At 45.2% G+C, this 15592-nt stretch overlaps 1 protein-coding gene across 1 annotated transcript; it reads left to right on the top strand.

The window, feature by feature from the left end:
• The first annotated feature begins 121 nt into the window (after positions 1-121).
• LOC114499096 (olfactory receptor 476-like) lies at positions 122-5897 on the top strand. The gene is made up of 2 exons (XM_036029476.1): positions 122-933; positions 4410-5897. Exons 1-2 carry the CDS (start codon positions 755-757, stop codon positions 5353-5355), a joined length of 1125 nt encoding a protein of 374 aa, XP_035885369.1. The 5' UTR covers positions 122-754; the 3' UTR covers positions 5356-5897.
• Positions 5898-15592: the final 9695 nt, after the last annotated feature.

Genomic DNA, 15592 nt, shown 5'->3' with positions numbered 1-15592 from the left:
AGGTCCGTGACCTCTCATTTAATGAGATAGCAAGTGGAAGAACAGCTGGTCTAGCATGACTCTGTTTATGAAGGCACTGAGAGACTTATAACCAGACCCCTCACTGAGTCCCATTTTCTGTGGAGGTGGGATTTCGGGCGACATTTTACTTTCTTCTTGGCTCTTTTCTGTGTTGCTTCAAAATTTGACAACCAGCAGGTTTACTTTTACAGAGATAATAAAGCTCTTTTGTAGAGAGGAAGAATTATGTTGTTTTTGAGGTAGAGAGATGTATTTTCAATATTGTTAAGTGAATAAAGCAATTATGGTATAATACTATTATTGTCTATATATAACAACAACAACAAAAAAAGCATCAAGCAAGTTTCCCCAGGGATATTTTGAAGATCAAAGGAAATAACGATTCAGGAAGCCACATCTAGACCTTCCATGTTGATGTCATTAGCACTTCCAGTCCCTTCCTGTGAAACACAGGGACTGTGTGGACATGTGTCCCTAGGTACATTTTGGCCTTGAGGGCCTTTTGAGTCTCAATAACGTGAAGAAAACAAGGCCACAAGGGATGGACCCTGTAAATGAAAAGGGTCGGTTCTGGCACTTGCTGCTCTCCAGGGGGCTCCCAAGCCACCCTCAGCAAGATCTCTCCAGCATCCCCTAGAGACAGCCAGCAATCCAGGTCTGCACGTGGGAGAACCAGTCATAAATCCCCACTGGCACATCTCTGAGCTCTAGGGGTAAGGATGAAAAAAGCCAGATGAATCTTAAAACAGGAGCCTTTCCAGCAATTAGGAATCTCTTGGCTTTGTTCACGACCGTCGGAGAAGTTCTCTTGAGAAAGCTGGTGGGAGGCAATCAAGGAAAAGCGGAAAGAGACACCTGCAAGAGGACTCCAAAACTGAAGCTCATGGATGGACGGTCTCTGCTCAACCACACGTAAGTAGGCCGAGGGCTGGAACCCTATCACCAGTGAGGGCTTAAGCTTGATTATCCCCTCTTCCTCCTAAGCCATGCTCCTCAGACTTGAGATCTGATCAACTCCAGCACCAAGGTGAGTGGAGGAAAAAATCAGAGCATTGAAGCAGTGTGCAGTGAGTTTGAAATTGATTTCCTCAGGATCCTACCCCGAGAGCTAATAATATCTTTTATAGCTCAGGCTCTGCCTGGTACATCCTACCATCTCTTAGCTTCAACTACAAGCTTTATTTTGTACACCAGAGACCTTGGAGTTCACCCTGACTGCTTGCTCTCCTCCTCACGCTGGCATCGCCTGTCCATCACCAAATCCTGACATATTTACAGCCTAACATCTCTCAGATCCATTTCCCTCTGCCTCCACTAACCCCACTCCACTTTAAGCTATGAATCCTTCCTGGGTGGCTTCAATATCCTCCCCAAATATTCCCCCATCCACTTGACCCTTCTCCAGTCATTTCTCCACAATACATTCAAAGCGATCTAACCAAAAAGCAGATATGACCATGTCATCCTCCCAGAGAAAATTCCGTAATGGAATCCCATAAGAAACAAATTCCTTAATGTGGTCTAAGGTATCGAACAATAAAAGTGCAATTTCTAAAACCTGACCACCAAAGGTGAGTCTTTGGGCAAGTTGCTTAAGTACTTTGTGCATCGGTTTCCTCATATGCAGAATTTCAACTGGACATCTTACAAGGTTGTTGAGAGGATTAAATGACATTTAAGGTGTTTGGAAAGGTGTCAGACACAGCAAGCACTCAAAAAATGTTACAAAGCACTGCCTGCCTGCTGGCCTGAGCTCACCCACTCTCCCCCTTTGCCTTCTACCTACACTGACCTTTACTCAGCTCCTACTCCTCACTGGGTTCTCTCACAGCTCAGGACCCTTGTAGAGATTGTTTCATTCTCTCCTATGGAAAGCTCCTTCTAAGGAAAATCCTCCTTGACCTCGCTGAGTCAAAGTTTTTGGCTCATAGTATTAAGTACCTCTGCTTGGAGCTATTGTTTCAGGTGTAGTTTTTCAGTGATTACTTCATTAATGTTTGTCTCCCCCTCTAAACTCTAAACTTCCCATGAGTGGTCCAAACCATCAGAACCTACACTCAGCCAAGCACAACAGATGTCTGACCAATCACAACAGACCCTGACTGGTATCCCATACAAGAGCTATCTACCTGGTGAGCCACCTACAATGGCCACCTTGGTTATTTGAAAACCTAGAAGGTGAGCATCCTCAGAAGCAAATTCTTGGGAGCCTGACAACAGGTGAGAGAACTTCCATAAACATGAGAACCCCTCTGGGGAGCTGAGGGAGGAGACATGTGGACTCTCTGACCTGCGCTCTCTGGTTAGAGGCCTCACCTCCAATTCTGACTTAAAACCGTGTCCTGCACGGGACCCCAAAGCCCCAAATCTGGCATGTCCTACAGCGCTCAGTTGTTTCTAGCTAAAACATAAGTCTTTGCTGAGCCAGAGTTTTCACGTTTACTATAGCTTCCTGTTCTCCCAGACAAGTATTTTTCTTGATTAGTAGTAAATAATAACACAGACTTGATTTTAATTTGTTTTATTTCATTTTCTTTCCCAGGATTATTAGCTCTGTCAATAGAGAGAGAGATCAGGAAATCCCAGTCTCCTGACAACTGCTTAGGAGGCCATCACCAAAGCCTCAGAGCCTCAGTGCCAGGAGCATCTCCAACAGGGTATATTAGTGTCTTAAGGCTGCTGTAACGAAGCACCACAAATAAGAGAAATTTATTCTCTCATTGTTCTGGAAACTCAAAGTCCAAAACCAAGGTGTTGGCAGGGCCATGCTCCTTCTGGAGCCTCTTTCCACTCTGGAAGGCCCAGGCATTGCTGGGCTTGTGACATCATAACTCCAGGCTCTGCCGCTGTTCCTCATGTGGTCACCTTGCCTCTGTGTCTGTGTCTTCTCATGGCATGCTCCTCCCTGGATCTCCACTGTCTCTTTCTTTCTCTCTCTCTCTTTTTTTTTAAGATTTTATGTATTTATTTTTAGACAGAAGGGAAGGGAGAGAGGAAAAGAGGGAGAGAAACATCAACGTGTGAGAGACACATCAGCCTGTTGCCTCTCACATGCCCCCAACTGGGGACCTGGCCTGCAACCTAGATGTGTGCCCTGACTGGGAATCGAACTGGCAAACCTTTGGTTACCAGCCCGAGCTCAATCCACTGAGCCACTCCAGCCAGGGCACCTCCATTGTCTCTTCTTATAAAAACACCAGTCCTACAGGATTAAGAACCCACCCTAATTGAGTATGACCTCATTTTAATGTCATTACTTCTGCAAAGACCATATTTCTAAATAAGGTCTCATTCACAGGTACCTGGGGTTAGGGCTTCAACATATCTTTTTGGAAGAAACAATTCAACCCACAACACTGGGAAAAATTACTTCTCTCCTGAGTCCCCTTACAGTGTGTCAATGTTAGTCCTGACTTCCTGTGTCCCTGGCCTCCAGGCTGACACTGTTGGAGACTTTGCCCTCAAATATGGTTGAAATTTATCCTTTCATATACTCCCTCTCTGGGCCAACATGCCAGGCTGCCAACACTCACTAACAATGCCAGGTCCCCGTGGAACAGGAAATCTGTGGACAGAAAGTGATTAAACTATAAAAGCTTATGTTTATTAGAATGAACTGGGGCGGGGAGGGTTTAGTTAGAAAGATTTTTTCCTTTTTATTGAATTTATTGGGGTGACACTGGTTAATAAAATTATACAGGTTTGAGGTGCACAGTTCGACAACACATCATCTGTACACTGTATTGTGTGTTCACCACCCCAAGTCAAGTCTCTGTGCCTTACCATTCATACCTCCTATGTCCTTCTCCACCGCCCCCTCTCTCCCCAGCAATCGCCACACTCTTGTAGAATGGACTGGGTTCTGATCCCACTTTCCTAATGTGCTAGCTCTCTTACCTTGAGAAAGTTGATAATCTCACCAAATATAAATGGGCATAATACTTAAATGAGAAATTATGTGTGAAGTTTCAGTAACTGTTTAGGAAATGAGTTAACACATGACTCATAGTAGGTGTTTAATTCATGACAGTGTCCCCAGCCCAGACCCCCTAGCACTGCCCACTCTGGAGGCATAAAAGGGTGACAGCCAGAGAGAAAGGGGCTTTGGGGGTAGGTGGAGGTGGAGGTGAGTGAAGCAGGGAAATGGGAATGAAAGAAACTTTGCTTGGGGTGATAGCACACACTGCAGTGTGCAGATAGTGTTTTATTGAGTTGTACACTTGAAACTTGTATGGTTTTGCGAGGCAATGTCATCCAATAACTTCAATTAAAAATAATAGTAATATGAGTAATAAGAAAAAAAGAGGGGGGCTTTGGGAACTGACCCCAGGTCTGCCTCATCAGGTCTGCCTCTAAAGTACAAACATGTCTTATCTGGTCTCTCTCAGTGACATGCGCACCACAATTGAGAACTGCACCCAGGTCACTTGGTTCTTCCTGCTGGGGCTCACAGACCAGGAAGGGCTCAAGGGCACCCTCTTCGTACTCTTCTTGCTCATTTACTCAGTCACCCTCGTGGGCAACCTGGGCATGATTATCCTGATCCACATGGAGCCACAGCTCCACACACCCATGTACTTCTTCCTGAGCATTCTCTCCTTCATAGACGCCTCTTTATCCACCACAGACACCCCCAGGCTGCTGGAGAACTTCATCACCTCAGGCCAGTCCATCTCCTTTGCTGGCTGTGTGGTCCAGATGGCCCTCATGCTTCTCCAAGGTACTGCTGAGTGTTTGCTCCTGGCCATCATGGCCTATGATCGATTCGTCGCCATCTGCCACCCTCTCCTCTACCACTCCATCATGTCCTATCGTCTGCGTGTCCAGCTGGTGGCAGCCACCTACACAGCTTCTGTTGCCAGTTCAGCTTTGCTAACTGGGTGTGTCTTCAAGCTGCCCTACTGTGGCCCCAATGTCATTAATCACTACTTCTGTGACATCCCTGCTGTGCTTCAACTTGCTTGTGCAGACACTACTGAGGTTGAAGCCATCATCTCCTTATCTTCTGCCCTGATTTTCTTCTTTACCGTCACAATCATCCTGGTCTCCTATGCCTACATCCTGGTGACTATCTGCAGAATGCATTCCCTGGAGGCTCAGAGCAAAGCTCTCTCCACCTGCACCTCCCACCTCACCATCATCTGCCTTTTGTATGGCACACTCATCTTCATGTATACTCAGCCAAGCTCACGCAATTCCCTGGAACAGAACAAGGTTGTGTCTGTCTTCTACAGTGTGATCATCCCTATGCTGAACCCTCTGATCTACAGCCTGAGAAATAAAGATGTGAAGTCTGCTTTTAAAAGGAGATACCTTGGCAAGCTACCTTCTTAACCAAGTGTGGTAGCCACAACACAATGTATGGATAATATTAGCACATAGAGTGAAATATGTGCCGGCAGTATTTTAAATGCTTTACACTTGTCAACACACTTAATCTTCACAACCATATGAAATGAGTGTTATTATTATCCCTCAGGGATCTGAGGCACAGAGAGGCTGAGTAACTGGCCCAAGATCACACAGCTAGTCAGAGGCAGAGGCAGAATGTGAATCTAGGCAGCCTTGCTCCAGAGGCCATGTTCTCAACAAATATACTGTATTGCCTCTTTCTGATGACTGCACCTCAAAATAGACAATGGGTACTGCTTTTCTTAAGTTCCTTATATCAGATGGAAGAACTGGGTCATGGAAGTATAAAGAGGTATGGGAGGGTCCATGGGCTCTGGGGGACACACCTGAGTTCATGCAGCCTCTGAGTGACCCTCTCTCTCAGTATGTGTGTGACGTCAAGTCAAGGTACACAACCAGTGATACCTTTTTTTAAAGATTTTATTTATTTATTTTTAGAGAGAGAGGAAGGGAAGGAGAGAGGGGCGAGAGAAACATCAATGTGTGGTTGCCTCTCATGTGCCCCCACTGGGGACCTGGCCCACAACCCAGGCATGTGCCCTAACTGGGAATCGAACCAGCAACCTTTTGGTTCCCAGGTCCATGCTCAATCCAGTGAGCTACACCAGCCAGGGCACAACCCCTGATTCTTGATCCTCCCAAGTGAAAACAGACCCTAACACCCATCTCAACTGATCATTATAAGGTCCCCATGAGGTAAAGGGAGGTCACACAGGATCTGGCACAAACAATTATTCACAAACCATTTGTTTCCTTCCTTCCCTGGGGAAACTTCTCCATAGAGCCAAATATTCTTATGTCAATGTTTTTTAAGAATGAGACCACATCATGTAGCTGATATTAAATAGCATTTAATTGAATCACAAGACAGTTCTTTCTTTTTCAACTTTCTTTTTTAACTCTTCTCATTATGACAAAATTGAAGTGTCTACTTGGTACTAGTTTGTCTTTAAACCTTGTTAATCCAGTCTCCCTTTTTAATGGGAAGAGAAAGCCTTAGCACCTAACAGTACTAGGAGGTAGTCGCCTAGTACAGTGTACCTCACCAGCAGGCCAGGAGACCAAGTCAGAATTGATTATTTACCTCCACACCAACCCTCTCACACTGCACTCACACACTGTCTTTTTTTAAATCCTGTGTCCCAGTTGCCCAGCCCCTGGCTCAGTGCTGGATACAAAGAGAATGTTCAATCATTGCTTATGACTTGACTGAAGCGAGAGAATGCAGCAAAGTGCTTAACACAGTGTCTGGCACATAATAGATGCTCAGTAGATTATAGCACTTGTCACAAGGACACATGAGGCTGAATAATAGGCAATATTCCTTCTTCCAAGAACAAGGAGGGATGCCTCTAGCTAAAGCTCAGTACAACTGCTACCAAGTTACCAGGCTGCTTCTGTCCTGTAAGGCCCTGATATTTTCACCTCCAAATCATCAAGCCACACCTGTGAGTCATTTTCCCACAGAGACAGAAACACCCAGCAGTCCTCCTTGGGAGGAGATGAAGGTATCAGCTCCTCCCAAGGTATCAACTACGTGTGGGGAATGGAAACAGGGAGCAGTTTAGATTTTCAGTTAATCTTATTTTTTTAAATATTTTATTCATGTATTTTTAAAGATAGGAAAGGAAGGAAAAAGAGAGGGAGAGAAACACCAATGTGTGGTTGCCTCTTCCATGCCCCCTACTGGGGACCTGGCCCACAACCCAGGCATGTGCCCTGACCACTAGGGATCAAATAAGTGACCCTTTGGCTCACAGGCCAGCATTCAATGCACTGAGCCACACCAGCCAAGGCTAATCCTAAACCTAAATCCTAGGTTTTATTTACCATTATTTCATGGAGAAGGTCACACATTGGACACAGAGCATAAGCTGTTTCCACAGCTCTGGACAAGTCTGTCATCACTCTGAACCTTTGTTCTCTGCTCCTTTAAAGTCTCTGCTACCACTGAGTCCCCTTTAAAGCTGTTTGTAATTATTTTAAGTGTGCAGGTTCTGTGTTCCCAGCTAGAATATAAACTCCCTAAAGGCAGGCAATGCACCTTCCAGAGCTGGGGTTTGGAACTAGTACTTAATGAAATCCTGCTAATATCAAACTATACTACAATGCCACTGTAATCAGAACAGTCTGGTACTGGCATAAGAATAGACACATAGATCAATGGAACAGAATACAGAGCCCAGAAATAAACCCAAGTCTCTATAGGCAATTAATATTTGACAAAGGAGGAATGAGCATACAATGGAGTAGCCTCTTCAATAAATGGTGTGGGAGAACTGAACAGGTACATGAAAAAAATGAAAATAGACCACTGACTTACACCATACACCAGAATAAACTCAAAATGGATACAAGACTTAAATATAAGCCATGACACCATAAAAACCCTAGAGGAAAACATAGGCAGAAAATTTTCAGAAATCCCACATAGCAATATTTTTGCCAATATGTCTCCTAGGACAAAGGAAAGAAAGACAAAAATAGAAAAATGGGACTACATCAAACTAAAAAGCTTCTGCACAGCTAAAGAGACCATCATCAAAATGAAAAGGGAACCAACCATATTGGAGAACATATTTGCCAGTGACACATCAGACAAGAGTTTGATCTCCAAAACATATAAAGAATTCATACAACTCAACACCAGAAAGACAAACAATCCAGTTAAAAAATGGACAAAGGACCTGAATAGACACTTTCCCAAGGAGGACATACAGAGGGCCCAGAGACATATGAAAAGATGCTCAATATCACTAGCCATCAGAGAGATGCAAATTAAAATCGCAATGAGATATCATCTCACACTGGTCGGAATGGCCATCATTAAGAAATCAACAAACAAGTGCTGGTGAGGATGCAGAGAAAAGGGAACCCTAGTGCACTGTTGGTGGGGATGCAGACTGGTGCAAACACTGCGGAAAACAGTTTGGAATTTCCTCAAAAACTAAAAATGCAACTGCCCTTTGACCAAGTGATTCCATTGCTGGGAATACACCCTAAGAATCCTGAAACACCAATTCAGAAGGACTTATGCACCCCTATGTTCATAGCAGTGCTATTTACAATAGCCAAGTGCTGAAAACAGCCTAAGTGTCCATCAGTAAATGGGTGGCTCAAAAAACTGTGGTACATTTACACAATGAAGTACTACCTAGCAGAAAGAAAGAAGGAACCCCTACCTTTTGCAACAGCATGGATTGAACTGGAGAATATTATGCTAAGTGAAATAAGACAGTTGGTGAAAGACAAATACCATATAATCTCACCTATAAGAAGAATCTAATGAACAAAATAAACTAACAAAATAGAACCACAGGTATGGAAGCATGGAAGAGACTGAAAGTGACCAGAGGGGAGGGGTGAGGGGGATAATGGTGGAAACAAGGGGAAGAGACTAGACAAAAAACACGTATGAATGACCCACAAACACGGACAACAGTGTGGGAATTGACTGTGGGAACAGGGGATGGGATGGGCAGAGGAGGGCAAAGAGGGAAAATGTAGGATAACTGTAATAGAGTAACAATTTAAAAATGATTAAAAAAGCAAAAACAAAGGGAGAAAGAAAAGTTAACATCTGATCAACCCCTCCCACAACTGCTGGAGTCCGTGATTTTTGTTGTATTTCTAATTAAACTAGCTTTAGATAATCACACTAGAACTAAGAAATCCTGCTAGAAAGTGACAGAATAGACCTCTCCAAACACCAATAGCATGGCTTCCTAACTGCAGACTCTGGAGACTGGGTTTCAGTAAGAAATCAGAGGCAAGTTTACAGTTTTTATTCCCTCTGGGAAAACCCTATCAGCTTCCACCAGCTTCCTCTCCATGGGCCTGTTATCTGCCCAACAATACTGGTATTGTGATTCTGACCAGGAGCTTCCTGTGAGCTTCAGGGCAGATGCAGAGGGAGTTGGGAACAGTGGGAGAAGAAGTAAAAAAACAAAAGATATGTTAACAGCAAAATGATACCAGGTGTTAGACCTTGGTCCTTGAATTTTGGCTAAAAAGAATTCAGAGCCAAGACTCAAATACAAGCAAAAGTTTATTTAGAAATTCAGAGGTAGAGGAAGTAAGCTATGGAAGAAGTGAGCCAGCTGGGGTGCATGGGCTCAGGAAACAAGTTACAGAAGTAAAATAAGGGCCCTTGGAGCTTAGGAGAAAAGGAAAGAAAATGCTCCTGGGTGTAGGAGAGGCAAACTCTCTCACTTGTTCCGGAGAGAGTGCCCTGGGGAAATAAGAGGTGTAGAAATGTGTGGGCATGCTAGAGAGAGAGAAAGTGTACTTGCTGGGTCCTTCACATCCTATTAAGGGCTTATATCTGGAGGTCCCAGGGGAGGATCTCAATAGCTATTTATTAGCTTTTCAGGTATGTCTCCTCAGGGTTGTGGCCTCCACTGATGGGAAGGAGATCATTAGTCATTGCAGCTGGTCCTGAAATCATCCATGGCGTCACCTCACCTGGCCTTTCTGATTATCTGGGCCTGGAGCCAAACACAAGTGAGGACTAGATGTTATCTCTAGTTTGACCAAAACTCTGTCTGTGTGGTTAATAGACCCAAGGCTTTGTTCTTCAGGTTATTTGATCTGAGTCAGAACCTTGTTGTCTTGAGGGCTTAATGCTAAAGGGAGTAGTTTTGCAAGGATAAAGCTTTTCTCTGGCCCCTTAGTTCCTCCTCTAAGGGATCTACTGCATGACTAGCCACATGCCAGGGGAGGAAAGTTCCGGGGAGGGTCCTAAATGCATGACCAGAGATATGAAACATCGGGGGAGGGGGAGGGTAGGTAGCAGAGAGCTTAGGGTGGAGTAAGGTGATGGAAGGAGACTTGACTTGGGGTGGTGAACACACAATACAATATACAGATGCTATGTTATAGAATTGTGCACCTGAATCCTATGTAATTTTGTTATTCAATGTCACCCCAATAAATTCAAATAATAAATTCAATTTTTTTAAAAGGTCAGGGGTTCTAAACTGCATGACCAACAATATGCTAGGGGAGGAAAGGTCACCCTGCGGCTGAGGTCCCACCTTACAACTGTCCATTGGCACCTGGGCTTTCCTTCCTGGTGACCTGCGTACTTCGCCTATAGTTAGTTCCCACTCTGCTCATGTCTGTCTAACTGGCTTCTACAGATAGGCAAGGTAAAGGGAAGAGAATGGGCAACTAACAACCGCCCCTCTGGACCAACCCCTCTATCAACCTCTCTCCTAGAAGGTTTATCTCCAGCAGGGAGAGGTCTCTAAGTGAGGCATGGGGCATGTGAACCATACCTGGGAAGGAGACTGCCTTTTCTCTCCAGATGAGTATAAAAGAAGTGCAGGGGAAGGGCCATGAGTCACCAATGATCAAGAAAGCCAGGGAATTGGAGAGGGCAGAGCAGGTTCCTCTGCTGTCAGTGTCCACAACCTCCCTGCCAACCCATGTTCAGAGATGCCCAGGGCCTTTCCTAGGCCCAGGCCAGAGTCCCCCAATCTTGACCCTATTAACATTTGGAGCCAGATAATTCTTCATTGTGGGACGCTGTTCTGTGCATTGTAGAATGTTTAGCAGCATCCCTGGCCTCTACCTAAGATGCCACACCCAACTGCGACAAAGATGTCCCCAGACATTGCCAAGTCCCCTGGGGGGTAGGAAGAATCAACTTGGTTGAGACTTTGGAGGGTTTTCTGGCTCTCCACTTTCCTAGGTAGGAGATGGGTGAAGATTATCCCTCAGGCCCTAATTACATCAAAGCTTAATTGTTGCTGCTTTCAGAACAGTATGTGAGCAGGAGTAAGTAATGACTATGGAGAAGTAATGGAGTTCCCAAGGTTTAGAGAGGGAAGAAAGAGCCAGGAAGAGACCCAGGAGTCCCTGTCCTATGGTAACTGAAAGTCCTGATGGACAGAGATAGTACTGCCCAACAGAAAGAGATTGCAAGCCCAAGCTGTTGTGGCTCAGTGGATTGAGCACTGGCCTGCAAATCAAAGGATCTCTGGTTTGATTCCCAGTCAGGGAACATGCCTGGGTTTTTGGCCAAGTCCCCAGTAGGGGGTGCGTGAGAGGCAACCACACATTGATGTTTCTCTCTCTCTTTTACTCCCTTCCCCTCTCTAAAAAAAATAAATAAATAAAATCTAAAAAAAAAAGAAAGCAGAATGCAAGCCACAAATACAGGTCACATATGTACTTTAAATTTTTCAATAATTACTTTTTTTTAATCAAAAGAAGCAGGTGAAATTGATTTTAATAATATGTTTTATTTAACCTATATATCATAAATATAATTCACTTCAACATGTAATCAATACTGTTTAATTAGTCATGAGATATTTTACATTCCCTTTTTTATATTAAGTTGTTAACTTATCAAAGTGTATCTTCTACTCACAATGTATCTCATTTTGGACCAGCCACACTTCGAGGGCTCAGTAGCCACACTTGGCCAGTGGCTACCACGTTAGACAGGGCAGTACTAAGGTTTTCTTACAGAGAGTGAAGTTCATTCCTGCCCTCCTCCCAGCACCAAGGAGATGCCAGAAGCCAAGACCTTAACTACACAGTGAGGCAATCTGTGCAAGAAATTTGTAACTCAGAAAACAAGATACCCATTTCAAGTCACCCCTGACCCATCCAAAAACCGTGACACCCTCTTGGGCAGATAACACAGCAGCCTGGAGGTTGTCTCTCTGGTCCTTTCCAGACACTAAGACCTCGCCTGTTTTACTGCACATCCCTCATCAGGAAGAAAGGTATAAATTCCCAGGGAGTAAATTCACCCACCCCTGCCCTATGCTCAGACTGTCTTCCAGGAGTCATGTACCTCCACCCAGCCCCACACGCCCTGCTCCTTCCCAAGGGCTGTTGGCTCACTGCTTGCGTAACCAAGGCTGTAGGTCCAGGAGGCCCTGGGGACTCGGCCTTGTGTGTCATTACCAGTTCCCTGACCTTTGACTCAGTTCTGCTGCCTGGCAGACAGATACCTTGTTCGGTCGGGCTAAGTGACTCTCTTCGACTGATAAATTCCCATATCTTGTGGACAGGCTCCTAGTTAAGGCACCAGACCCAGGATTGGGGCCCTCAGTGGAGGTGGATAGCTTCTCATTGTGGATGGAATCCTCCCCTTTCTTTGTTCTACCAGGGCATGCATCCTAAATTCAACTCAACTTGCCTCAAACAGAAAGCCTGTTGGGGCTTGCAGGGGGAAGGATAAAATGTGGAGGCTGGGGAAGAGTGAAGAGGGAAAAATGTCAAGATTTTTCAAATATTTTGTCACTAGATATGTCCCCAGATAATCATTCAGCAGCTTTTCAAAGAAAATTCTATGTGTAGTACGTGAGACCCGGCATAGGGTAGGATCCCAATGAATACTATCCACATGAATATGTTGTAGGTGGCAAACACAGCACATACCCTGGGAGGAAGAGGGTCTCGAGAGGTCTCCATGTTTGAAGCTCAGGAACAAATGACACCTTCTCTGCACATTTTCCCAATGTCCAACCCCTTTATCCAGAGAGGCCTGAGCAGACAGCCGTATTATGAGCCCTAAGTCAGTGCCAGCGTCCTGCTCATGTCAGGCCCGTGGTCCAGACTCCGTCTTGTGAGGCCACGCGAGCCCCCTACCCAGCTATAAAGACTCTGACCCCGTCCCCTTCCCCTCGGGGGCCAGTGTTCAAGCTCCACTCTTCTAGCTGTAGGAGCCTCTGTAGTTCTGGCTCTTGAGAATTTCCTTTGCTTAGATTTGAGCTCAATCACATCTTCCAATTTTTTTTAAATTTCTTCTACTTTTCAATAACAGTTGACATACCATATTATTATATTAGTGTCAAGTCTACAACATAGTGATTACAATGTACTTTGTTATTAATTTTTTTTCTGCATTTCTGTGTTTCAGATGGGAAGGAGTTTCAGTTTCTGCTGTTAAAGTAACCACATTAGGCCCAAGATGGAGCAGCTCCCCCTGAGCCCCATGTCAGCAAACTGAAACTTCATTGAGTTTCTGTGCTCAGCTCTCCCAGGAAAGCAAAGCCTGGGACAAACAATCAGCACTTGCCTACTCAGCACAAGTCACCCAGCCCTGCTCCAACATTTCCCTTTATTCCATGTAAGGAAAGTAACCCTGATTTAACCAATCAGCAAAGGCCCAGTATAACTTCCTTATTTCTGCTCAGTAATACAGCTCTTTGAAGCTCCTTTTCATCTGCTAGATAGGGTGCTGCCTGACCCATGAATCACAGAGTGAAAAAAGTCAACTAGATCACCAGACTGTCTGGAGCATTTTCTTTGACAACACTAAGTCTTCCATACTGACCACAGGTGCTGGGCTGACGGGCTCATGCGGACCTGATTATCCAAGTTCCCCGCTCCAACCCCTTCCCTGGGACCCGCCTGTCCTTCAGCGGAGAGTTCAAAGGTCCTCGCATGACATGCCAGGCCCTCGTGATCTGACCCGGATTGTTTCCTGGGCTGCCTCCCAGCAAGCTCACCCTCACACACTTCATTCCAACGTCACTAACATAATCGCTGTGCCCAAGTCAGCCACCTCCATTTACACACGCTACCTATTTGCGTGGAACATTCTCCCCCCACCACTCAGCCTCTATAATTCACCCAAGATGTCATTTTCCCCAGCAAACATGTCCTGACCTCTACCCTGCAGCATGAGTCAATGCCTCTGAGCTTCCTCATTTGTGCTCTCTTAGCCCACCCGAATCCCTACTCACAATATATTGTAATTATCTTTCATCGAAGCATTTTTTTTCCACTTCTTCAGGGAACGCCCACTTCACCCACCAGCTTCAGTCTCCAGCAACAACTTGGTTGCTACAAGACCCTGCCCAGAGGTAAATCTTCCATGAAGGTGACAAACAAAGACACCAGAGCTCCTTACCTGCCCAGGGAGACCAATCCAAGGCCTTGGGAAGGCCACCGCTGTGTGTTTGTGTGGGCACATGTCTTTCTGTACAATTTTAAAAAGAAGATATCTCAACCACAATTGGTTAAAAACAGTGTCTTTCCACCTCAATTGCCCTTTAATCACACCCCCACACACACACACACGCACACACACCCCTCCGTACTGTCAGAGTGGCTGCAGGCAATGTGAGGTCAGCTACGGGGTATTTAAGGTAGAAACACTATGCTCGGGTTTACTGATTTGTAAATACGTTTGTATTTAGTTAAGTTATTGGCAGTCATCCCATGGAGAATGCCTTCCAGGAGCACTGTGCCGACTCAGCCAGCATCGACCAGGAACGGGCAGAGTCAGCAAGCGGACCGCTGCGCTCTGTGGCCCACAGCACTCAGATGCACATGGGCTTGAAGTGTACAGAGTCGGAAGGTAGCCTGTGGAGCCATCAGACTCAACTGCACAAATATCATGGAGTTTTTTCACTCTGTAGTGTCTTGGTATTGTTCAGCTCTAGAACATTCTTCATTTGTTGTGATTTATAGTCTCATTCGTTCCAAGTCATCATTTTTTTCGCATGTAATCTTGCATTCCTTTTCTTAATGAGCTTTCTACCCAAGAACGATACAACTGTCAAGCCCCACATACCTTAGATTTGCCCCTAAACCTACCCCCTTGCCTCAGCGGACCCAAGTTGAGCCCCACATTTCCGCACGCAGAAAACCAGAGTTAAGGTTTCTGTGTCGCTGGAACTGTGACGTGAAAACTCAGGAGCGACGAGGCAGCCACATTTCTGTCTGTGGGAAGCCAGCAGGCAGCGTAGCCAGAGGCAGAGAGTTCTGCCTGCTTTCCTGCCTCCTGGGTCCTGTCTTCTCCCTGCCTGTGGGGTCTGTTTTAGTTATCCATTGCAACATAAAAACCACCCCTGAAGTTAGCAACAAACATTCATTATCTCACAACTTTGAAGGCCAGGCATTCCAGAGCAGCTGAGCTGCTTGGTCCCTCGTGAGGTTGCAGTCAAGCTATCAGCCAAAACCATGTACCCTGTGGTGGGGATGTAAATTGGTCCAGTCCTTATGAAAAGCAGAATGGAGGCTCCTCAAATAATTCAAAATAGAACCATCTTTGGCTTCAACAATGTCACTTCTGGGTATTTATCCAAAGGAAATTAAACCGGAATTTCAAAGAGATATCTGCACTCCCAGTGCAGATGGCAACATTATTCACAGTAGCCAAGACATGGAAACAATCTAACAGGTGAAT

The sequence above is a fragment of the Phyllostomus discolor genome, chromosome 6, assembly GCF_004126475.2.
Source record: "Phyllostomus discolor isolate MPI-MPIP mPhyDis1 chromosome 6, mPhyDis1.pri.v3, whole genome shotgun sequence".
NCBI lineage: Eukaryota > Metazoa > Chordata > Mammalia > Chiroptera > Phyllostomidae > Phyllostomus > Phyllostomus discolor.
This window is presented reverse-complemented; position numbering and strand designations above follow the sequence as displayed.